Source organism: Hypanus sabinus, chromosome 3 (genome assembly GCF_030144855.1).
Source record: "Hypanus sabinus isolate sHypSab1 chromosome 3, sHypSab1.hap1, whole genome shotgun sequence".
Taxonomy (NCBI): Eukaryota; Metazoa; Chordata; class Chondrichthyes; order Myliobatiformes; family Dasyatidae; genus Hypanus; species Hypanus sabinus.
Genome location: NC_082708.1, coordinates 49,245,750 through 49,271,455, shown reverse-complemented (window position 1 = coordinate 49,271,455; position 25,706 = coordinate 49,245,750). Strand labels below are relative to the sequence as shown.

The 25,706-nt window shown below is 40.6% G+C and overlaps 1 protein-coding gene across 2 annotated transcripts in view; it reads right to left on the bottom strand.

Annotated features, from left to right (window-relative positions):
• Window positions 1–23,108, bottom strand: part of poglut3 (protein O-glucosyltransferase 3) — a 30,650-nt gene extending 7,542 nt beyond the window's left edge. The window contains exons 1-6 of one of the 2 annotated variants that reach the window (XM_059964263.1): window positions 22,742–23,108; window positions 22,090–22,287; window positions 10,551–10,831; window positions 10,232–10,442; window positions 5,876–6,072; window positions 958–1,152 (exon numbers count right to left, since the gene is read on the bottom strand). In XM_059964263.1, coding sequence (XP_059820246.1) covers window positions 958–1,152; window positions 5,876–6,072; window positions 10,232–10,442; window positions 10,551–10,831; window positions 22,090–22,287; window positions 22,742–22,955 — 1,296 coding nt within the window. In that variant the 5' untranslated portion in view covers window positions 22,956–23,108. The remainder of the gene's footprint in view (window positions 1–957; window positions 1,153–5,875; window positions 6,073–10,231; window positions 10,443–10,550; window positions 10,832–22,089; window positions 22,288–22,741) is intronic. The other variant, XM_059964264.1, reaches the window with a different exon arrangement.
• Window positions 23,109–25,706: the final 2,598 nt, after the last annotated feature.

The window sequence follows — 25,706 nt, the reverse complement described above, 5'->3', positions numbered from 1 at the left end:
TGGTCTCTGTTCTGAGTCCAGTGGCACAGCAAACAGACACTTTTTATTTTCTAGCTTCCTCAAACAGATGTCAAGCAGAGTTTACTGTCATTTGCATAAGTACAGTGAGGTGCAAGCACAATGGAAAAAGCTATATGGAGCAGCATCACAGGCATGCATATTTGGGCAAGACAGTGTAAAGTCTGACATTAGTGCACAAAGCCACAATCAGAGGAAAGTCCACATCAGAGCATTGCTCAGGTAGGATTAATGGCTAGCAGCGTCCACGTGGAAGTCTGGGTCTTCCTATCATTCACATTCTAAATAAAAATGCAATAGAAATTAATGTGTCCTTTTTGCAACAATCTATTGTAGCACAGTGTTTATTACAATGAATGCAAGTTTTCCTCTCCCTAAGATGGTCACTTCAGCTATACTCTACACCTACTTCTGCTTCTTTGTCTCTCCCTTCCTGAAGATGAAAAAAAAGTAGTTTTTGAAATAAGAAAAGACAGTGTTGGAAATGTTCAGCACACCAACACTGTCTTTTCTTATTTCAAAAATTATTTCCCCCCCCCCCCCCCCCCCCCCATCAACAGAAAGTGAGAAACCGAATCAATGCTTCTGGTAAGTTTAACTGTGCTGACTGACTTATTGAGTCTGCAGGGTTAAAATCTGAACTAGGTTTGTGAAGGGAAAGAAAGCCGAGCCTTTATGTACTTGAATAACCTTCATGGACTAATGGTCAGATTTCAGTAAAGGGTAGGTCCTGTGTTACATTTAATTTCCTCCAGTTATTTAATACAATTCTATGCAACACTAATAATTATAGAAGACAGCTTGCTGCTCCCAGGAACTTCTGTTACACATTAAAACAGGCCCTGTGTAGCTTATCAATCATTGCTGTAATAAAATATTGGCAACTTTATCTATTAGGCAAATTCTACATGTTCAATTTTACCGTTGTGACCGACTTACCTTCACCCACTTAATCTTTTCTATAAGGTCACTCAGATCTCTCTTTACTGGAATATAATGTATCCATGGTTTTAGAGATTTGTAGAAGTGCTCATAGTATTTTGAATCCTGTTTCAATACAAGGCTGTCACCCAACATAAGGTACGGGAACCTATATGCTGCCACAGTACCATCCACATTCACTTGATATTTATACTGGGAAAATATGCAGAAGATACATGTTATAAATAAGTTAATAAATAAATACATTAGAAATTTTGTGCATAAGATGTACAATGATATCTTCAATAATTACAACCAGTGCGAAGATTTTGAAGGTATACATACTCAATTTTGTAACTCTTTGTATGATAAAACCTATTGTTTTATATGTTTAAATTTCAAGTTTAGACTTACTGATAATGGAGAGCAACACATTTATTAATACAAAAACAAGTTAACTACTGATCTTTCACAACAAAGTGAATGAACAAAAAACATGAGATGCAAAGATAAATGCTGCTACAGAACTTGTGTATGTTGATCAATCTTCATGGTAAAGGTAAACTTTTAAATATATAGAAATCTCAAATGCACCAACTTTGAAACAAACATAACAATAAACAAACTTTCATTCATGAACACTTGGTCCCAAATTGTCACCTGTTTCTCTTTTAAAGAAGAAGGTTCCAATGTCTATACTTGCCCTCAGATCATACAACTTTCAGCACAGTAAGGGGGAGGGTTGATACTTTTGCTGATGCTTTGCATGGGAGGGGGGCTTTGGCGTTCTAATATTTTTCTGTTATTCCTTTTCTGGGACTTTCCTTCTGTTTCATGGATGTCTGCGAAGAGCAAGAATTTCAGGTTGTATACTGTATACATGATCTGATATTAAATTGAACCACTGAGTTGCTGACCAGTATTTCAGGACTTTGAGATGCCTACATGGTAGCAAAAGTGCTGGCTGGGGTTTTGAAACAGCAACAGAGAAGGACAAGCCTCACTGATACTCAACAGCCTCAAGTGTGCAGCTGAAAGAAAACAATTCTGAACAAAACAAAAAAATGTAAAGCTCACCAGCCAAGTAAGTCATGTATACTCAAGAGGCAAGTTAGAGATTTGAAAATGGAAAGGCTGTGGCTACGGAGCAAACTAGCAATTTATGTAATATTGAACTAAATGAAACAGGAGATCATGTAATGGTCATGGTGCAGTGAATGGAATACAGTAGAATAGAACTTTACTGTCATTGCTCAAGAGAACAACATTACGGTGCTACTCCAGTCCATGCAGAACATATTTAAAATGAGGCAGTATAGCTCAATTTTTTAAAATTCCAATATTTACATGCAACAAGTGACTTCAATAGTCCATATCACTCAAAGGCCATCAGCAAGACGGGGTGTAGCATATTCAGCTGCACAACAGCACTCAGGAAGAAGCTGTTTATCAGCCTTACCGTCTTGGCCAAGATATTTCTGTACCTCCTACCAGATGGCAGGAGATTGAACAGTGTCTGGGATGTGATGGGTTTTTAATGCTGTTATGAGCATGCTATAGGCAACATGATTTGTATATTGTCCTCAGGTCTGCTAGTTGAGTCCTAAGGATGTGCTGAGCCATCCTAATTACTTGGCTGGAGTGCTTTGTGATCTGTCTTGCTGCAGCTAGAGTACTGCACTGTAATTCTGTATATATCAGTATGCTCTCTATTGCACAGCAGTAAAGTTGGCCAGCAACTTTTGGGTAGTATCATTCCTCTTGTGCCTCCCTACTATTGAGGTCGTGTTGATGGACCAAGAGAGCTCCTCGGCGATGTTCATCCCCAAAATTTGAAATTGGGGAACATTTCCACTACCTCATCATTTGTAACAGTAGTTATTAAGACATGTAGCCACTGGTGTCTTGGGGATCATGGTTGCTGCTTTGAAGCATGCTGGGACCATAGGCTGGGACAACAAGTGGTTTAAATACCCATTAAAACCCCTGTTAGCAGGTTGGCACAGTCCGTGAGAACCCATCCGTGTATGCTGTGTGGTCCTGCTGCTCTGTGTGTGTTGACATTACCGAGTACACACCTTGCCTCGTGTATGTACAGTGTCGACACAGTTCCTCCAGCCAACATTAAGACCCTCATCACTGGTGATTATCAGATCGAGCAAAGTCGTCGCTTAGCTCTTCGGCTAGTTTGGCATCACCATGAGCAGGGCAGGAGAGCTTTCCTTTGTAATCCGAGATGGATCTGATGCCTTCCTGGAATGGTGGCAGTGTAGAAATGCATCTCAGTCTGTACTTTGGCACCTCTGTTAAGATTTGATCTGGCCTATCACCAAGTGTCTAAGCAGCATTATAAGCTTTGAGCAGATTCCATACTTTGTTGTTCATCCAAGGCTTCTGGTTCAGGAATACTCAGATGGTTTTGGTGGTGATGACATTGACTATACAGAATTTGATGTAGCACATAAATGTGGTTGTGTATTCCTCTAAATCTTTATGGTTAGCCTGATTAAAATCACCAGCTGCAATGCAGGAACCATCAGAGTGAGCAGCCAGTTGTTTAACAATAGCATCATACAGATGATCTAATGCTAACTTGGTGCTGACCCACGGAGGTATACAAACTGCTGTAATATAAACAACAATGATTTCACCTGGTAGATAAAAGGGCTTGCACTTTATCATTAGGTATTCCAGGTTGGGACAGCAGTAACCTTCAATAACGACTAATTAGTGTGCCTGGCAGTGTTAACATAAATGTGAAAAGTACCACCTGATTTCTTGCCAGAACTGTGCGCTCTGTCAGTGTGGAAGGCCATTTGACCTGCTAGTCTAATAGCCACATCAGGCACCTCGTGGTCCAGCTAGGCTCTTCTGTAAGATGAATCTCAGTCTAATCTTGTCCATTTTGTTGGAGATTGACCGTGCATTTGCTAAGACGGCACATGGGAACAGGTCTGAAAGGCGAGTCTCTTAGCCTGGTGTGTATACCCACTCCCTTTCCACTCGTCTGCCTTCTCTCATAGTTGCATCGTCAGCATCGTCCGGCTGGTAACTGACCTCATGGTGGAGTTGTAACAAGCTTGGTCAGTCACATTTTCACAATCTCAAGCGGCCAATGTTCGAAACAGGGAAGCTGTGTGCATCCAGCATGCATCATAAGCAGTCCCATCGGCTGTGCCTTTGAGAAAAGGTTCAGATGTTGCAACTGTATACATCTCCATCTTGGAGCCACAAGCGAATGAATGGAAATCAGGCAAAAGCCAAAGAGTTACAATTATAGATACTGTTCCTATTCCTCTGCAAGGTTAGACAAGCAAATGAAACAGAGACTGACAGCTATCAAAATCAAATCTGTAAGGAATCAAATATTTTTTAAAAACTTAACTGATATACACTGGAGGTTGGGGAGATCGGATCAGCTTTGATGAAATCTGAAGCCAATAGAAAGAATAAACTGGACACAAATCTCAATCCTGCTAGCCCAGTTTCAGCATGATTTTAAATTTGAACAAGAGTCAGTTATCCTTCAGCCTCTTGTTCATCAGTGTTGCCAATGGAAGGGTGTCCATCTCATCTTATTCTGTATGTATCACTGTTGGAAGGCTATCTTTCCCTCTACTCTACATGAATTTCAAAGTCAAAGTAAAATTTATTATCAAAGTACACACACATCACCATATACCACCTTGAGGTTCCTTTTTGCAGGCATTTACAGGAAAATAAATAAGTACAATAGAAGTTATAAAAAACGGCATAAACAAGGACTAGCAAACAACCAATGTGCAGAAGATGACAAATTGTGAAAATATAAAAAATAATAATGAGAACATGAATTGTAAAAAATTCTTGAAAGGGAGTCTATAGGTTGATTTGTGATGAGTGAAGTTACTCACACCGGTTCAAGAGCCTGATGGTTATAAAATAATTGTTCCTAAACCTGGTGGTGTGTGACCTAATGTTTCTGTACCTACTGCCTGATGGTAGTAGCATGAAGAGAGCATGGCTATACGGCTGGGGTCCTTGAAGATGGACACTGCTTTCTTGTGGCAGTGCTCCCATGTAAATGTGCTCAATGGTGGGGCAGACTTTGCCTGTGATGGACAGGGCTGTATCATTACTTTCTGTAGACCTTTCTGTTCCAAAGATTAAGGAAATCAGTGGTGAGATTTTACGACTATAGTCAATGCAACATTTGGTTGTGCTGAAGACCCAAAAAGTGAAGTCAGGTGAGTTAGTGGAAAAAGAGAAAAGAAGTTATATCATATATAGTGACATACATTTCTTTTATTTGTCTGACTCCAGCCACTTGTGAAATGCTTTAGTAACACACTGCGTCCACTCAAAACTTGTGAGACCAGACTAATGAAAAAAAAGACAAAAGCTATATATACTAGACATCTGAACTCAAAACAGAAAATGCTGGAAGCACTCAGCAAGTCAGGCAGCATCTGTGGAAAGAAAAAAGCTGTTAACGTTTCAAATCTTTCAGCAGTACTGAGAAAGAGAGCTAATAGGTAGAGCTAGCTTTAATTTGTGGAGAAGTTGGTAGGATGGATGATGGAAGGTTAGAACAAAGGGACTGGACTAGCCTCAAACGCAGCAATATCCATCATTCAATATTTGAACATGCACCAATAGAACCACAAGTCAAGAAATGATGAATAACCATCCCTTCAGCAATAGCTCTCTACATTAAACAGTAATAAACATTAGGAATTCACCAGCACTATACAGAACAGCACAATAATAAATAAGAGTAAAACTTCCAAAAAAAATCTAAATTATATGGAGAGCTCAAAATAATTTATTTATGACAATAGTGCCCAGTAAAGGCTCATAGCTCTTGTATTGATCTGGTACAACACTGATTCAATGGACCAAAAGGGCCTCCTGTGGCACAATTCTGAGATTCTTCAATTTTTCCACAAAATCATACCTTAAAGAAGTCAAAGAAACTGATAAGTTGGGCTTTTCCTAGAGCTTTTTCTTCTTCACGAAAAAAGAAATACGCAGTTATTCCAGCATCCAAAAGATCCCGATTCTTTCTGGAAATCCTCACTAGTTTGAGTCTCTCCTCACTGCTGTCTCTACCTCTCCAAAATGCTTGCTGTGTTTTATTGCTCCAGGAGGGACCTTGTGGTTTGAGAGAAAAATAAAAATTGAGCTATTATGAAATTCATCAACTTTAGTGCCTCCTTGAGGTAAAAAAGGAGGCACGACAAAATATCACCTACGTGACCTGTCACTAGACAAAATCAGAATAATTGACATAATGCACAGCTTATGAAGGATGAGCAGAAGCCTAGGTGAAAATATTTACTTTGGACATAGAATTTTAAGTTGGGTTGTGCAAGTAGAGAGGCAAGAAATTTCAAAAATTAGCACTAAAGAACATTTTCTTTTAAGGAAATAAATTGAAATACAATGTTCAAAAGAGTATGGTTCATGAGACAGTAAATACTATGTTCAGATACCAAAAATTACATTAAGATGTCAGAACATCTTATATTATGCTTATATCTCCAACTAGTAAATTTTATGACTGAAAGCTGAAAAATAATTGGCTATAATTTCATATCTCTATGGAAGTTAAGGATAAGGGTCACTCCAGCTCTCTGGGTTCTAAGTTGTCAAGTCACTTTTTATTGTCATTTCGACCATAACTGTTAGTGTAGTACACAGTAAAAATGAGTCAATGTTTTTCAGGACCATGCTGTTACATGAACAATACAAAAACTATACTGAACTACATAAACCAACACAAAAACTAGACTACAGACCTACCCAGGACTGCATAAAGTACACAGAACAGTGCAGGCATTACAATAAATAATAAACAAGACAATAGGCACAGCAGAGGGCAGTAGGCTGGTAGTCCGATGGCTTGGGGGAAATCTGTTACATAAATAAACAGCTGAATGGTGGCGCCCGGGATTCCGTCTGTTTCTGTACTCCCGCCGAGTATTTCGTTGCCACAGGTGTAGTCTAATTGAATGTCCATTAGAGAGCAGAATGGACGGGAGAGCCAGCTGGCTAGGGGTTGCTTTTTTCCTGGCACGGACTCCTGACTGCTCACTTCACTTCCGCTTCCTCGCACACCCAAGGAAAATAAAATCATGGCTTATGGATAGAAAAGGTTGAGAGGGTGATGGGCTAAACATGAACATCTTGGTCATTACTAAAATGTTGGGCTGAATGGCCTGTTTCTGTGCTGTTTTGTTCTACAACTTCAAGGGAATGAAGGACCCACAAACACCTACCAAGTGGGCAGTTCAAAGGGGGGGGTTGCGGGATATTCATTTCTTACATTATTAACACAAGAACTCTCTATGCTCTCAAGATTCTGAATACCATGCTGAATATTCCCTCTCTATTTAGAGCAGTCATGAAACCCGGATTCAGATCAGTTGGTAAAATGTTACATCTTCCCCCCCCCCCCCCCCCAAGAAAGCAGCATGTGCATTCTATAAAACTGGACAACAACTTTTTCCTGAAAGTGTTACTTCCTCAGAATTTTTTTTATGATATACCACTTGAAGCTGAACACATACAATTTCGGATATTTGTATCACACAGGAATTTGGAAAAACATGAATTTAACTTATATAGAACATAATGTGTCTAATTGCCCAACAGTGCCGGCGCTTTGCAATAGTTTAACTAAGCTAAAAATATTTTGTTGATGATTTTCATTTGTACTCAGTGGCTGAGGCTTCTCACTTAAGTGACCAACAATAATCAGCCAGCATTGATGGATTCCAGTTGCCCCGATACTGTTTCTCCATGACCACAATATCCTGGTGAAACCTTTCACCTTGCTTATCACTAACAGAAGAAGTCTAAATGGGAATGCATTTAAGCTTCAGTTGCACGTAGTCTGGTGCTCTGTAGTTGCCAAGAAAATTTTCAACAACATTCTTGAATGGCTTCCATCTGATTTTCTCTGATCCCACTAAAAGTTCTTTGATTTGCCTGTCATTGATGACCTATTTGATTTGTGGACCAGCAAAAATATCTTCCTTAATCTTGGCATCAAGTATTCAGACTTGAATTATGAATTGAAAGAAATATAGGCAATTTCAAAGTATTCAACAAGAAAAATCTTTGTTATCCAGTGTATTGTTTTTCTCTGTAGTTCAAAGGGTAAAGCTTCCATTGTATCAATTACATTATAGGAATCGTGGCTAGTTTATTAATCACAAACAAGAGAAAATCTGCAGATGCTGGAAATCCAAACAACACACACAAAATGCTGGAGGAACTTAGTTTATGAATCAACCTTTTCCGTACAATGTATTTACCAATTCCATTAAAGGATTTTATGACTTTCAAGTCTACATGGCACTTTCCAGAATCCTGTAACCAACAGCCAAAATAGAATGCACATAGATGGGAATCCAAGCTAAAACAAGTTGCTGAAGGAACTCAGCATGTGGAGGGATATGGACAGTCAATGTTCTGGCCAAGACACTTTATCTACTCTGTGTAAAAGCATGCCTTGGACAACCTAATGCCTCAGTATATCCCTCACTCTCCCCTTTCTGAATGGCATCACCAAGAACAGATTGGTATGGAGAAGCTTAGGTAGTGGAATAATGCACCAGGAACAAGTCTGGATTTTGAAAGTTTGCACAAAAAGATGAAGAGCCACTTAGCGCTGAAATCAGTACACATTAAATAATGTGATAAAATGGAAGTTGAAGTAACAGAATGCCCGGTGATAACAGTAAGATACAAGCAAGGAATATTAATATTGTCAAAAGAAGGACAATGTAATTAGTACCTCTATCAGTGGAAAACATTAAAAGTATTTCACATTCGAGATGAAATGATGTCAGAAAGACAAGTGATCACAACAAAATGTTGTTCACACAAATAGATTCAACAAGTGACTTTAAAAGAAGGGAACTCGAAGATTCCAGGAGGGAAGGCCTGGAGATCCTCAGGCGGTTACTTATGGTAAGAGAAGCACGATGCTGGGTTAAGGCAGGGTCTTTTTATTGACAGTCCTAGAAATGATTTATTTGCAGATGAAATTAAAATGTTTGACTACAAAAGATGACAATTATTTGTGTACACAAGAACTATGTGTGGGTTAGGATATACTCTTACAGAAAGAGGATAGAAAATGAGTGATCACAGTGAGTAAAACTTTTGAATTTAGCAGGAGAAAAACTAAAACAGACACAGAAACAATACGTGGAATTATGGAGAATTCACTTGTGACATTGTGAAAAAGAGTAGAACATTCAACTCAGGACAAATATTGTATTTACAATATATTACAAAATATTGTAATGAATCTGGTTCAACCCAAAGCAGTGGCCAAGGAAATAGACAATAGACAATAGGTGTAGAAGTAGACCATTCGGCCCCTCGAGTCTGCACCGCCAAATGATTTTTAAAAAAAGTATGACTACAGTACAAACATTGTGGCAACAGCCAGAATCAATTATGGAAGTGGTCCCACTGTTTAAATAGACACTGCAGTCAACTCGAGTCTAGATCTTGGACAGAGAAAATCCAGCGATCTGCAGCAGTGGCATCTACTCACAACCTGAAACACATGGAATCCAGAATCATGTCCTTGGACAACATGACCAAGGAAGAGCATGCAGATGAGAAATAACTGAAAGCCAACTATGAACTCTGAAAACAATAACGTGGGAGCACAAAGAGCCCTGTAGAGATTCTTAATCTGTGATTGATTAGGTAATACGTGGAAAGGTATGTATGCACTCCTAAATCAAAGTAGCAAGAAGACATAGATGAAGAGGTCCAGAGGGATTGCCCAGGATAGGTCTCCACCACCACAATCACTTTGGACTGTGTTTCTTGTGATTCTGATTAAGAAATTTCAGGGTTGTGGCTAGGACAGAACTCAAATAATACACTTAAGCAATAATGTTGCCGAAAGGATGAGTGTAATTTTGGGACAGGAGACATTAAAGGGGTTGAAAAGTTGGAGGTAGACTGGCAAAATCTATTGAAATTAGATGGGATTGGGAGCAAGGATAGTGATTATAATTTTCTAATTAAATCTCCAAGTGTATTTGATACCGCAGGAGGTCTTGAACCTTGGTGCAACAGAGCAACTTACAATTACAAAGCAAAGGAAGATGTGGAAGAGAGAAAGAGAAAGCTACAAATGAAGATAAAACTCTTCTGAATGAAGTGATGATCTGTGTGGAGAACTTCATTTCATATAAAACAATGGATTTCGACTCTATTACATTATCTTGAAAAATCATTGTAAAAGTATACCAATGCAAAGAAGAATGGCAAAACATACCAGTCTGTCCTTGAATAGAAAGTAGGTCATTTGTTACACCACGCAGTGTTTCTAATGTAGAGCGTGTGATATCGTATGTTGGAAGGACAATATCGGCAGTATCTTCCGAGCCACACCAAGAAATGATAGGCAATGGGCTATCTTTTTTTTTACGAGTTTCCAGTGGCCAATCTCCGACATTTATATAGAATTCAACATTGGGTAAGTGAACCTAAAAAGAGAAGTGTTCAATTGCCTCATTATGTAACAGAATACAAAGGAGCAAAGAAAAATCATCAATGCGACATACTTTCCTTGCTAAATCATCAATTTAACATACTTTCCTTGCTAAAGAAAGAAGCATTTCATCTGAAAACATCTTGAAGTCTGTGTACCGCCCCATTGTTCGTCGATAAATCAGGTTATTTAATATAGTGTAGTGAACAATTCCTCGATCACCAAATCTATTTGGCACTTGTTCGAGCAGGAGTGAAAGGTTTATACTGGGAAAATTATCAAAGTCACTAGAAATTTGTTCTTCTTTTGCAGGACATGATAGAGTAGCTTGCCATTTTTCAGGATCTTCTTCTGGGCAGTAACAGTACTCATGATAAACGGGTCCTGATAATGAAAATAGGAACACAATGTATTACTATGTGTGTAATTATGCATTGCCCCTAATATTTCTTAAATAAAACATAGAAAAACAATCCATAAAAATGCAAAGTTTAAATATTTTCAATTTACATATTTACAAGATACTTGATCACTACATGAAAAGAAGGCCTTTGCATGTGGACTTATATATCTGCTTATTCGATGATACAGCAAATCAGTATGCAAGTATTTTATAACTTAACCACAGGGTAATAAAGTACTTTACCCAAAGGGCAAAGAAAGGAAAAAGACAGCAGAAAGGAAATTATAGGCCAGTTAGCCTGACCTCAGTGGTTGGGAAGATGTTAGGGTCAATTGTTAAGGATGAGGTGATGGATTACTTGGTGACACAGGACAAGATAGTACAAAGTCAGCATGGTGTCCTTCAGGGAAAATCCTGCCTGACAAACCTGTTGGATTTCTTTGAGGAGATTACAAGTAGGATAATTAAAGGGGAAGCAGTATATGTTGTATATTTGGACTTTCGTAAGGCCTTTGACAAGGTGCCACACGAGGCTACTTATGAAGTTAAGAACCCATGGTATTACAGGAAAGTTACTAGCATGGATAGAGCATTGGCTGACTGGTAGGAGGCAGTGAGTGAGAATAAAAGGATTCTTTTCTGGTTGGCTGCCAGTGACTAGTTGGTGTTCCAAAGGGGTTGGTGTTGGGACCACTTCTTTTTATGCTGAAATAAATTATTTAGATGATGGAATAGATGGCTTTTTTGCCAAGTTTGCAGATGATACGAGGATTGGTGGAGGGGCAGGTAGTGTTGAGGAAACAGGTAGGATGCAGAAAGGCTTAGACAGATTAGGAGAATGGACAAGAAATGAAATACAATGTTGGAAATGCATGGTCATGCATTTTGGTAGTAGAAATGAATGTGCATACTATTTTCTAAACAGGGAGAAAATCCAAAAATCTGAGATGCAAAGAGACTTGGGAGCCCTTGTGCAGAACACCCTGAAGGTTAACTTGCAGATCAAGTCAGTGGTGAGGAGGCAAATGCTATGTTATCATTCATTCCAAGAGGTGTAGAATACAAGAGCAGGGATGTGATGCTGAGGATTTATAAGGAACTGGTGAGGCTTCACCTTGAGTAATGTGAACAGTTTTGGGTTCCTCATCTTAGAAAAGATGTGCTGGCATTGGAGAGGGTCCAGAGGAGGTTCACAAGGATAATTCCAGGAATGAAAGGTTTATCATCCGAGGAACGTTTGATGGTTTGACAGCTCTGCGTCTGTAATCACTGGAATTCAGAAGGACGGGGGGGGGGGGGGGGGTGGGGGGGGATCTCATTGAAACCTTTTTCAAATGTTGAAAGACCTAGACAGAGTAGATGTGGAAAGGATGTTTCCCATGGTGGGAAAGTCTAGGGCAAGAGGGCACAGCCTCAGGATAGAGGGGTGCCCTTTCAAAACAGAGATGCAGAGAAATTTCTTTAGCCAAAGGGTGGTGAACTTGATAGAGTTGTTGCCATGTGCAGCTGTGGAGGCCAGATCGTTGGGTGTATTTAAGGCAGAGATTGATAGGTTCTGATCGGACGTGGCATCAAAGGTTACAGGCGGAAGGCTGGGAACTGGGATTGAGGAGGGGAAAAAAAGGATTGGCCATGATTGAAGGGCAGAGCAGACTGGATGAGCTAGATAGCATAATTCTGCTCCTATTTCTTATGGTCTTATTTGCAATAAGAGAACTATTCCAGCTATAGCATCCTAGAACAATCACTAAAAAATTGTACAAGATTAGCAAGACATCCATGAAAAGACTTTGTATTTCTAGTCACAAACGTTGCCTGGATTTGAGGATGGGGAAGAGACCAGAAATACAAAAGCAAATCACAACACTCTTGGATCACAATACATCCAACTACTTAAAAGTTCTTGCCACTGAATCTGAAAAAATTACCCACTCTGAGCACCGAGGGGCAATACTACAATAAACATGATGGATTGCCCTGTTTAAATCAGAAGACATGGAGTATGAACAGAATTAGGCTATTTGCTCATCAAGTCTACTCCACCGTTTCATCACGGTGATTCACCTTTCCTCTCAACAGCACTCTCCTGCGTTCTCCCCGTAACCTTTGATGCACTTAGTAAACAAACACCAATCAAGCTCCATTTTAAATATACCCAATAACTTGGCCGTCTGTGGCAATAACTTCCATGGATTCACCACCTTCTGGCTAAATAAATTCCTTTAGTTGGCATGGTAGCATAGCAGCTGGCAAAATGCCAACATTCAGGGTTCAATTCCCACCGCTCTCTGTAAGGAGTTTGTACGTTGTCCCTGTGACCTCGTGGACTCAGATTCCTCCCACATTCCAAAGACGCATGAATTAGTAAGCATTAGTAAGTTGTAAGCATGCATTCTGATTGGCATCAGAAGCGTGGTGACACTTAGGGGCTGCCCCCAGCACATATTCCAACTGTGTTGGTTATTGACTCAAATGAATCATTTTTCTGCATGTTTCAATGTGCGAGTGACAAATAAAGCTAATCTTATCTTTATCCTCATCTCTGTTCTAAAGGGACACCTTTCTATTCTGAGGTTATGCCTTTAGGTCCTAGACTCTCCTGCTATTGCAAACATCTTCTCCATGTCCATTCCATGTTTTCCAATATTTGGCAAGTTTCAATGAGATAACCCCATTCTGCTAAACTCCAGTGAGTAAAGGCCCGGAGCCATCAAACGCTTCTCATACATTTACTTTCCCAGGATCATTTTTGTAAACCTTCACTAGACAGTCTGGTCCAAAGTTGCTCACAATACTCCAGATGTGGTCTGACCAATGCCCTCTAAAGTCTCAGCATTGTATCCTTGCCTTTACATTCTAAATCTCTTCAAATTAATGTGAACGTTGCATTTGCCTTCCTTACTACTGACTCACCCTGCAAGTTAGCCTTTAAGGAATTTTACACTAGGAATCCCAGGTCCATTTGCACTTCCAACTTCTGAATTTCCTCCGTTTGGAAAAAAAGTTGGTGCCTTTATTCCTTCCACAGAAGCGCATGACTATACACTTCCTGACCCTGCAGAACACCAGCAGTTACTGGCAGCCAACCAGTCAGCCAGTCTTCTGTTCATGCTAGTACCTTTCCTGAAATACCATGAGCTTTTATCTTGTTTAGCAGCCTCATGTGTGACACCTTGTCAAAGACCTTCTGAAAAATCCAAGTAAACTGCATCCACTGACTCTTTCTCTATTCCAACAGATTTGTTAGGTCAGATTCCATCTTAAGAAAAACATGCTGACTTTGGCCTACTTTACTGAGTGCCTCCAAGCACTCCAAAACTTCACCCTTAATAATGAGCTCTAATATCTCGCCCATCACTGAAGTCAGGTTAACTGGCCTATAGTTTCTTGTCTTTAGACTCTCTCCCTTCTTAAAAGAGTGGAGTGACATTTATGATTTTGTAATCCTCTGGAACTATTCCACAGTGAAGAGTGACACAAAATACTTATTCAATTCATCCACCATTTCTTTGTTTCCAGTTATTACTTATCCAGTGTCATTTTCCAGCAGTCCAATGTCCACCCTTGCCTCCCTTTTGTTCTTTATATAATTGGTAAAAACTTTTGGTATCCTCTTATTATTGGTTTGCAAACTGCAGGGTGAATTCTATCACATTATGATTGTTGCCTCCCAAGGGTTCCTTTACCTTAGCATCCTAATCAAATTCGGTTCATTACACTAGTGGACTCAACAGTAAGCTCTCCAAAAACCCACGTTGTAGGTATGGCTAAATATCAATTAAACTTGAACTTGAAGTTGATTCTACATATTCTTCTTCTTGGATCCAGCAGCAACCTGATTTTTCCCTAGATTTACTTGCCTATTGAAATCCACTATTACTGTTATAAGATTGTCCATTTTCTATTTCCCAGATACCCCACCTCCTGGCTACTATTCAGAGGCATGTATACAACTCCTATCAGGTCTTTTTACCCTTGTATGTTCTCAACTCTAGCCACAGGAATTCTACATCTTCGTATCCGATGTTACTTTTTTCTAAGGATTTGATTTCAATGCTTGCCAATAAATCCACCGCTCACCTGCCTGTCCTTTTCTATACAATGTCTGTCCTTGGATGTTAAGCTCCCAACTGTGATCTTCTTTCAACTACAGATTTGTGATGTCCACAGCACCTTAACTGCCAATTTCTAATTGCTACAATATCATTTACCTTATTACATATATGGAGTGCATTCAAATATTACACCTTCAGCCCTCTATTCACCACCCTTCATTTCAAATTTGTCTCCATGTTGCCAGAAGTTAAATTCTTATCCCTTTCTAAACTTCTTATCATTTTTTTTTGTTATTGTGGAGACCCCGGTAACCTCGCCTGCACTCTCCCTTGCTTTTTAAATTTCCAAGTGGTTGAATTGAACCTCTGCTATTTAGTTTAAAGCCCTATCCACAGCCTGAGTTATGTGATTCACTAGGCCATTGTTCCCAGCATGGTTCAGGTGGAGTTTGTCCCATCAGAACAGCCCCCTCCTTCCCCAATACTGGTGCCAATGTCCCACGAATTCAAACCCACTTCTCCTACGCCAATCTTTGAGCCATCCATTTAGTTCTGATCTTGTTAATCCTCTGCCAGTCTGCATGTGGCTCAGGTAACAATTCAGAGATTATTGCCCTTTTTGGTTCTACATTTAGTCCTAGCTGCTCAAGTTCCCTCATCAGAACATCTTGTTCTTTGTAAGTTATTGGTACCCACATTGCTTCTATGATGTACCAATCTGTCTAGAAAATATAAAGAATCAGAGAAATGCACAGCACAGAAGTGGGTCCATTTAGCTCACATCACATCACATCATCCATGTCAACTGTGATGCCTATCTACACTAGCTGCATTTACGTACATCAGGCACGTATCCCTTTATACTGCTCTTGTCCAAAGACCTGCTAGCATTTAAAACTTCTAGGAAAAAAAACAGAGCTGCAAAGAACATTGAATTCATAAATTAGTTCTTGAGTTCTTAGGTACACATGAAGCACATTGGCATTTATTCCACAAAGAACAAACAAAATAAATTGTTCTATAGATCTCTGGTCTCAAACAACAAAGTAATGCACATATTCACATACAATGACATGCTTTGAATTACCTGAAAGCAAAACACGTATACAACAAAATTCCATAAGCAAAAATTAACTGAATAATGAGACTTGCAACGATCATCAGTTGTCAGGCATCAACCATTTCCTTACAGATTCTGAAGAAACTGCCTCAAAAATCTCACAATAACAATGTAAATTATTGGAAGGCATCTGAAGGTAACTTTATATCAGGTTGGTTAGACAGAACCTACCATGTACAAAACCATGTTGACCATCCATATTCAGGTCTTTTGGATGGACAGGGCCTGATTATGGATTGTCAACATGGCTTTATACATGGTAGGTTATGTGTCTTTATATACAACTTTATACGTCTTATATATTTTTTTTGAGGAGGTTACCAAGAGGGCTGGTAAAGGAAAAGCAGCAGATGTTGTCTACATGGACTTCAGCAAGGCTTCTAGTAAAGGTCCTGCATAGGAGGCTGGTCCAGAGGTTAAGTTGCCTGAGATTCAGGATGATTAGTCAACTGGATTCTACAGTTTTTTTAAAACAAGAGAAGCTAGAGAGTGGTAGAAGAGGGTTGACTTCTTGGCTGAAGGCCTGTGACTAGTGGAGTGCAGCAGAAACTTGGGCTGTGTCCGTTGTTGCTTATCATCTATATCAATGATTTAGTGTGGTAAACCAGATCAGCAAATTTGCAGATGACACCAACATTAGGAGTGTAGTGGACAGTGAGGAAGACGATCAAAGCTTGATGAGTGATCTGGACAACTGTAAGAATGGTCTGAGAAAATGGCAGATGTAAATTAATGCAGACAAATGCCTGAGGCATTGCACTTTAGGAAGACAAACTGGGGCTACATCCACACTACGCTGGATAAATCCATAACCAAAGCTTTTTCTCTTCATTTTCACCCTCCGTCCACACTAAAACGGCGTTTTTGTCCCCCAAAAACAGAGCTTTTCAGAAACGCTTTCCAGGCTGGGTTATTTTTGAAAATGCTGCTGGGGCAGGTCAGTGTGGATGGAGTAACCGGAGACTTTTGAAAACGCTATCAGATGGCAGCACGCTATTTCATTGTTTTCTTGAATGCAACCTAACAATTTCAGAACAGACGGCAATGAGACTAAAGCCAGAAGAGTTAGAAATGTACTCACCAAATACTTTGACCCATAACTTACTGAATAAATTAAGTATACTGTACTCACTTTGCCCTGTTTTCTGTCCTTGCTCGTATGAAGGTGGTTTACCTATTTATGCAAGTACTTCTCTGACAATAGATGTGTAACAGTCTAATGTAACATTGTATGGAAATACAAGATAACACTGATGAAGACATGTTTTATACATTTAACAAAGTGCTTTATTGATGCAACAGAGTTGGTCAGTTTTTCAATGTTCGTCGTCAGTCGGGTCAATCTGTCCGTGAGCTCCCTGTCGGTTGCCTCTGTACACTCCAGTATTTGTTTTTTTTTGGTTTTAAGTTCTCCTGCGCGAAAGCCAACAGCTGTCCATTGTTTTAAGTTTTTCTAGTCTGTAACTACACAAACGCTCACTTTCACAGTGAAATTCAACACCAAACATGTCGCTTGTTTTCGGTAGATGTGTCCTGCGCATGCGCAGCAGGAGGAGATTCACCGAAATCTCCGTTTCAGTGTGGATAGAGATATTTTCCAAAACACATAGTGTGGACGCCTATTGTTGTTACACAAAACCGGCGTTTTCAAAATCATCCAGTCTAGTGTGGATGTAGCCCAGGATAAGACTTGCACAGTGAATCATAGGGCATTGAGCTGTGCAGTGGAACAAGGCGACCTGCAAGTACAGATCCATGATTCCTGCCATAGCCCCATCCAAGCACGGCAGTGCCTCTACTCTTTCAGAAGTTTGCAAAAAATTGGCAGATCATCTCAAGCTTTGATAAAATTCTATAAATGTGCAGTGGAGAGTATCCTGACTGGCTGCATCACAGCCTGGTATGGAAACACCAATCCTATTGAATGGAAAAGCCATCATGGATAAAGCCCTCCCCACTACTGAGCACATCTACAAGGAGCAGTGTCACAGGAAAGCAGCATCCATCATCAAGGACCCCCACTGTCAGGGCCATGGTCTCTTCGGGAAGGAGGTACAGGAGCCTCAGGGCCTAATCACCAGGTTCAGGAACAGTTATTACCACTCAGCTATCAAGTTCTTGAACCAGAGAGGATAACATCACTCACCCCATCACTGAACTGTTCCCACAACCCATGGACTCACTCTCAAGGATTCTTCATCTCATGTTCTCGATACTTATTATTTATCAATGTTTTGCATTTGCAGAGTTTGTTGTCTTTTGCTCATAGGTTATTTGTCCGTCATGTGTGCAACTGCACATTAATTCTATGGTGGTTCTTTGCATCTACTGTGAATACCACAAGAAAACGAATCTCAGAGTTGTATATGGTGACATACATGTACTTTGCTAATAATTTTACTTTGAATCAATCGGTACCTGGGCCATGTAAAACATAGATGAGGAGGTGAATCCGTGGAATTCATTGCCAAAGATGGCTGTGGCGGCCTAGTTATTAAGTATATTTAAAGGGGAGGTTGGTAGATTCCTGATTAGTCAGGGAGTGAAACATTACGGGGAGAAGGCAGGAAACTGGTGTTGAGATGGATAATAAATCAGCCATGATGGAATGGCCTAATTCTGCTCTTACGCCTTATGGTCCCATATCTCTCTAGATGTTCCGTACGAATGACACCAGGACAAGCTGGCTCCAAATACACCTTCAGACACCAATAAAAGAAGTTTGAAGTCTGAAGTGAATGTACTTTGGGAAGAAGAACTCCAGGTTAGTGGAGGCCGGTGATCTCAGCCAGCTAAACAGCACCACCTGGACTTTTATTCCCCTCTGCCACTAATTCAGCAGCATCTCAGAGCAGAACCCCAAGCCAAACCATGAATGTTGGCAACAAATATTGTCGTTTCACAAAACTGAAGATTGTTTGTCCACAAGTACCACATTCAACTCCTTGCACAAGTCATTACGTTATAGAGTAGGCAGTATAGCTCAGGCAACTCTCTAGTGAGGGGCATTTACGCCACAAAAAGGAATCCAATTTTCAATACCAAAAAGAGTAAATTTACTCCTCTCTTTGGGACCTTCTTAGAGCCATCAAGTTGCATAGTACAGTAACGTGTTCACATCCAGTGCAATCTTTTTTCTGTCCATCTAAACTAATTCCATTTGTCTGCAATAGGACAGAATCCTTCTAAGCTTGGCTTATTTAGGTGCCTGGCTAAATGCCTCTTAAACAAAATAATTGTATCGAATTCCACCACCTCCATTGGCAGCGCATTCCACCTATCAATCTTTTTTTAAAACAAAATAACGTTGTCATAATGCTCTTTGAATTATCTACCTCTCACCTTAAAACTATACCTTCTTGTTTTCCATGAAAAATGATTTTGATTATCTGCCCTACCTATGCCTTATATACTTCCTTCTCTGAAGTATAACCTCCCTCCAATAACTAAAGTCCTCCATTCCTGGTGAGTCCCTCTCCAGTGAAATCACATCCTTCCTAGAGTATGGCATCCAGAACTGCACAAGTGTAGCCTATAGTGTGTATTGCAACAAATATCCCAGCTCATATGTTCAATACTTTGACCCATGAAGCCAAGCATACTTTCTGCACCATCCTCTCCAACCATGTTGTTACTTTCAGGAAACAATGGACTTGGTCCCCTTGGTTTCTATTCATCACCAAACAAGAGAAAATCTGCAGATGCTGGAAATCCAAGAAACACACACAAAATGCTGGAGGAGCTCAGCAGGCCAGGTTGCATCTATGGAATGTTACGCCCACAGCCCCCCTCCTTTTTGAGAATCGCAGGATCACTATTGATTTGGGTCAGGAGACCCAGGAAATGAGAGAGAGACGTTTGGAATGTCTTGACCCCCCCCCCCCCCCCCCCGGCGATATAAAGCTACAGGAAACGACCATTGTCTCTTGGAGACGGAATTGTGTATTACAATACTGTACTACGTGGAAGCCCTCAGGCAAAGTGGGCTGCTTGGTGGAGGGATTGCATCCTCCCAACCTGATTGACATCTGAGACCCTGTGAGTCAGGATAAAAGAGGGTCTGTGGGAACAGCCCCCTCAGACGCACCAGAAGAAACGCTAGCGATCCCGTAATAGCGGAAGCCGGTGGGGAGGCCACTTGTGTTCGGTTCCATTTGCCCGGAACCAGTGTCCTTTACCACGGAAGAACGGCTTTTAGCTAACAACAGGGAAATCAACTCCCAACGACTCTCGAAGGATTGACATCATAAAAGGACTGGGCAAGTTTTAACCCGTCTTTTTCTCAAACCCAAACGCTGCAGCTTGAACAAACTTACAGTGACTTTTATATTTCCATCGGACAATACATTATCCCTAGACGACAGAGCTATTTCTTATTGATTATTATTATACCTGCGCTTTTAGATTTTGTATTGACGACGTATCTTATCTGCATGTTTGCTTTGATATTACTTTTGTGTATTTTTATCAATAAATACTGTTAAAAAGAGTACCATCAGACTTCAACGGACCTCTCTATCTTTGCTGGTAAGTGACCCAGTTATGGGGTTCGTAACAGGAAAAAAAGTACAATGTTTCAGGCCTAAATGTTGACTGTATTTTTGTCTCTATTCATCAATGTTCCTTTGCGCCCCACCATTTACTGTACATACATTATCTTTACTTCACCTCCCAAAATACATCACCTTGCACTTGCTGAGCTTAAGTTCCATCTATCAACACTATGATCAACTTTGCAACTGATTTCTATCTTACTGTAGCTTTAGAAAGCTTCCTTCCTATCTACAATAACACCAGTTTTCATGTCACCACAAGCTTATTAACCATACCTCTTGTTTTCACATCCAAGTTGCTAGTATACAAACAGCAAAGTTCCCAGCTCCATTCCTTCCGATCCACTCGCCATGGATCAGTGTAATGGATGTTTTTCCAATCAGTAAAATAAATCTTCTACAACTACACACTTTCTCTGATCACTAAACACATTTTGGTTCAATTAGCCATCTGACCTTGGATCTCAACCTTTTCCACCTGTGTACTTTGTCAAATACCTTATTAAAGTCCCTATGGACAACATCAATCTCTTTGGTCACCTTCTCAAAATAAAAGCTAATTGGTAAAACAGGGTTCCATCCTCTCCCCCTTACAAAGTCACGCTGACTCTCCCTAATTGGCCCATGCCTTTCTAAACATACAAATACTGTCCCTGAGAGTTTTCTTCAATGATTTCCCAAAAAGACTCAGCAGGATGTAGTCACCTAGCCTGTAATTACCTTCATGAAATATCCCACCTTCAAGATCCTGATGAATTGTCTGTAACCATGAACTTAACTAGACCATGTACAAAAATATTATGGCTATAGGAGCGGGTCTGAAGTTGGTTAGTCTACAGCAAATCATACTAATCCCCAAACACTTTTCACAGGACACGATAGTGTCATAGGTGATCAGAAAACTGCACAAAATACTCCAAATTCGGCCTCACCATCATCTTGTACAACTTCAACATAAAGCCAATTCGTGTACTCAATGCTCTGATCTATGAAGGTTAAAGAGCCAAAATTTCTCTTTATGACCCTAGCTGCCTGTGATGTCCCTTTCAAGAAATTACAGATCTGTATTCCCAGATCCCTTTGTTCCTTAGTGACCTGCTAGTCACTGTATTGGTCCTACCCTGGTTTGTCCTCACGCTTACCTGCATTAAATTCCACGTGAAGTGAAGATACTCTTCACCTGAATCAGCACGGCTCCAACAATGTTACAAGAGGGTTATCATCATCCTCGATTAAAAAATCCTGTTTGGTTGGCACCATCCTAAACACTGACTTCAACCATCACCTAAAAGACATCTTCCAAATCAGAACCTCTAGCACCTAGGATATGAGCGTGTTCGGGGCAAAACCATGATCAAAACCTCCACAATGTCTAGTTTACTTTCCTCAATAACTCCAACAGATACCATGTGGCCTTTTACTTGAAGGACCTTCCATCATTTGGCCCACTTTATTTTCACCATTTCTCAGTTGTCCTAACTCCCAAGCCTTGATTTTAAACTTTTACATACCTTTTAAAATATATGGTGACTGGCCTACATGTTGACCTTGATGAAATACTTCAATCTTTATCCCCTCAACGGCACTTCCATACATTCGATACCTCATGAGAAATGATCCATCATTTCGATCCAAGGGTGTTGGTACATATCGGCGAACGTGCTCTCTGGTGTTTAGCACCTTGACCGTAACACTGAAAGTATTGCTGCCTAAATTAAAAAAATAAATGCATATCCTTGGTTTGCCCCATTCTACTATCATAAAACAAAAGAAAATAGCTAGAGACTTTTACGGATTCTCATTTTTCTAGATGAGAAGACTTAACACAAAATCTACATCCAGAGTAGCCTTTATTTAAACATAACTTTAAGACAATCTTTAAATCATTCACAGATGTTATTGCTTGCGATTGACATTCCCATTTAATTTAACGTTGGGATCCGTTATATTTTTGTACCGCAAGATAGAAAAAAAGAAAACAACATTGACCGAAATACTCAACAATTATGGATTGTATAACTAAACTTGAATGAAATTAAGCAGCACCTGGCTGCACAAAAATGTTACAACTATTATAGTTCTAAAAGTTAAATTATAAAAGCTACTTCAAAATTTACGGTCGTGTTGTTAACGAGAAATGTTCAAAAGGAACAAGTTACATACCAGGGGATGAGGTGATATTTTCTCCCGTGTTGCTAACTGCCTGGATATAGAAATATCGAACCGGCAGCACAACATCAGCCCTCAGACCCGGCCCCCAGACCAAACTTCTCCCTGCACTTACTTCCTCTTTCATTGGCTCACAGTAACAAACAGAAACCATCAGAACTAACCGCATAAAAAGTGACCATGTCAGAGGGAGGTACTGCCGCTGCATTTTCCAATCTGCCTTAAGTTGCAGCGAATTCACATATAATCCAGCCCACCCAAAACTTCAAGCCCACCCGGTGCTGTTCAACATTCTTGGCCGCCTCTGAGTGCGGTGCGGAAACCCCGACGACTGCGGGGAAACAAGAGCCTCACGTCAGAATGAAAGGAAAATCTGGAGCGGATCTCTGGTGGAGCCGAACCTAATAACCATAAGCATGTATTTCCAGAGTGCCTCTAACTTCATGAGAAGCCTCATGGCGCCAGGTATTAGGATCCGAGAGGAACATTGTGATTGGTGTTCCATCCGTCCGCTTGGCAAAGGCGGCGGGGCGGGGGGCTCTGTGTACAAACCGGCTGCCACCGTCGTTGCATGTATTTTCATAAACGGGCTGTGCGTATCCTGGCAAAACCAGCATTTATTGCTTATCCCTCATTGCCGCCATGAGAAGGCGAAGGGAGTAATGGACTGTAGTAGGCATTGCGGTGAAGATCACCAGACCCACGGTTTTAAGGATTATGGCGAAGGTGTTCAAACATCACAATGAAATAAAAGAGGAAACACTAAACGGGAATATCCTGGGGAAGACAGACAGGGCCAACGTTTAAGAGACTCTCCCCCAGAAAGGAAAGCAGACAGAAGTGTATAAGCCTGTAGGTGGAATTCAGAGGGGTGTCACTGACTGGTCACTTGGGGATAAACTGAAAACAAGGTTGTCTGGTCAATGGGAGCAGGGAGTGAGAACATCGTGGAGCGAAGTGATGGTGGCGCTAAACAGTGACTCCTTTTGCTTGCATCTTCAGAAGCAGCTCTATTTTTTTTATCTTTAATGTCTCATTTCTCTTTCAAGGTTCTTTTGAAGACCCTGACCTGGAGTTACACGCTGACTTTGGTTCTTTGTGGAAATGGGACCCGCTCTCAGGGCCTCACGACCGGCCCAAGGACGCGGCCTGGAAGACGAGCGCACCTTTAGGGCTCCGGATTTTCGTGGCTCTAGAGACGGGCAGGTGCCCCTGACTGAGGCGGCGCGGGAGAACACAGAAGATCGGGAGCTGCGGCTTAGCTGCCGGGGGTTGTGTGTCAAGAGAGCTGAGCTCTCTGCGCGCAGAGCTTGGATAAAGCAACGCAACAGACTTTTAACATCATAAATCAGCGAGTTGTTTTTGGTATGTCTCCCCTCCTTTTCCCTTATTAGGGAGAGAGAGCGAGCCTGTGGTATGTCGAATTACCTGGTGAACCAGTAGTCTCTGGGGTACTGCAAGTCTGTCTTTATTGATGCTTTGCTGCACGCCCGAGTGCTTGGGGGGGCGATTTTTTTTGCTGGTGGGGGAAGGGGCCATTGGTTTGCTGCTGCTTGTCCGTGGGAGGGGGAGCTTTGGGGTTCTAACGTTTAACTGTCATTCATTCTTTGGAGCCCTCTTCTGTTTCTGTGAATGTTTGCGAAGATAAAGAATTTCAGGATGTATATTGTACGTATTGCTCTGACCTTTAGTGCTGCTATTGAACCTATTGAAAAGAATGTGGAAGTTGCAAACCGCAGAGTAGGCGGACCAGACAATCAGGTCAGGCTGCTCAAATTGTCCACGCTCAGAGAGAAATGAAAGTGTGTTCAAAAAGCTGAGATAATAGAATAGATAGATGTCTGATACAGAACTTTATGAAAAAACATCTTCCTTCCTTCCTGACTCATAACTTACTCTCTAGTAAATCACCTATTTTTCCTATGCTGTTGTTCTCCCTCATGGATTGGAACAAGGACACAGTTCCATCCCACCAGTTTCTGTTCAATAACAGATCATTCTCCACAACTCTGCCACCACCTTTTCCTCCACTTTCAGCATTTCACAAGAACTATTCCCTTCACGACTCCCTGCTCCACTCTTCTGTTCCAGTAACTCGTGAGAGGGTGGTGAATCTGTGGAATTCACTGTGACAGACAGCTGTGGAGGCAAAACCATTGGATATTTTTAAAGCAGAAGTTGATAGATTCTTAATCAGTAAGGGTTTCAAAGGTTACAGGGCAAAGGCAGCACAATGGGGGTTAGTGGGAATCTAATAATTTATTCATTTAATGGGTTTGGGGGAGATTAATATAAAAGATGATACCAAAAGCTTTTTTAGATATATAATGAGTAAAAGAGAGGACATCATACCACTGGAAAATTACGCTAGAGAGGTAGTAATGGGGAAACAAAGAAATTGATGAAATTAATAAATATTCTTGCATCAGTCTTCACTGTAGAAGAAACTAGCATGATGCCAGAAATTCAAGTGTGTCAGGGGACAGAAGTAAGTGCAGTTGGTTTACTAAGGAGAAGGTGATTGGGAAGCTGAAAGGTATAAGGGTAGATAAGTCACTTGGACCAGATGGATTATACCCCAGGATTCTGAAAGAGTTAGCTGAAAAGATTGTGGAGGCATTGGCAATGAACCACTAAATTCTGGAATGGTTCCAGAGTATTGAAAATTGCAAACGTCACCCTATTCTTTAAGAAGGGAGGGAGGCAGAAGAAAGAAAATTAAAGGCCAGTCAGTGTGAATTTAGTGGTTGGGAAGACAATGGAATCATTTATTAAGGATGATATTTTAGGGTACTTGGAGACACATCATAAAATAGGCCAAAGTCAGCATGGTTTCCTTAAGAGAAAATCTTGCCTTACTAATCTGTTGGAATTCTTTGAGGAAACAATAAGTAGGTCATAAACAAAAGAGTCAGTGGATTCTATTTACTTGGATTTCAGAAGCCATTTGACAAGGTGC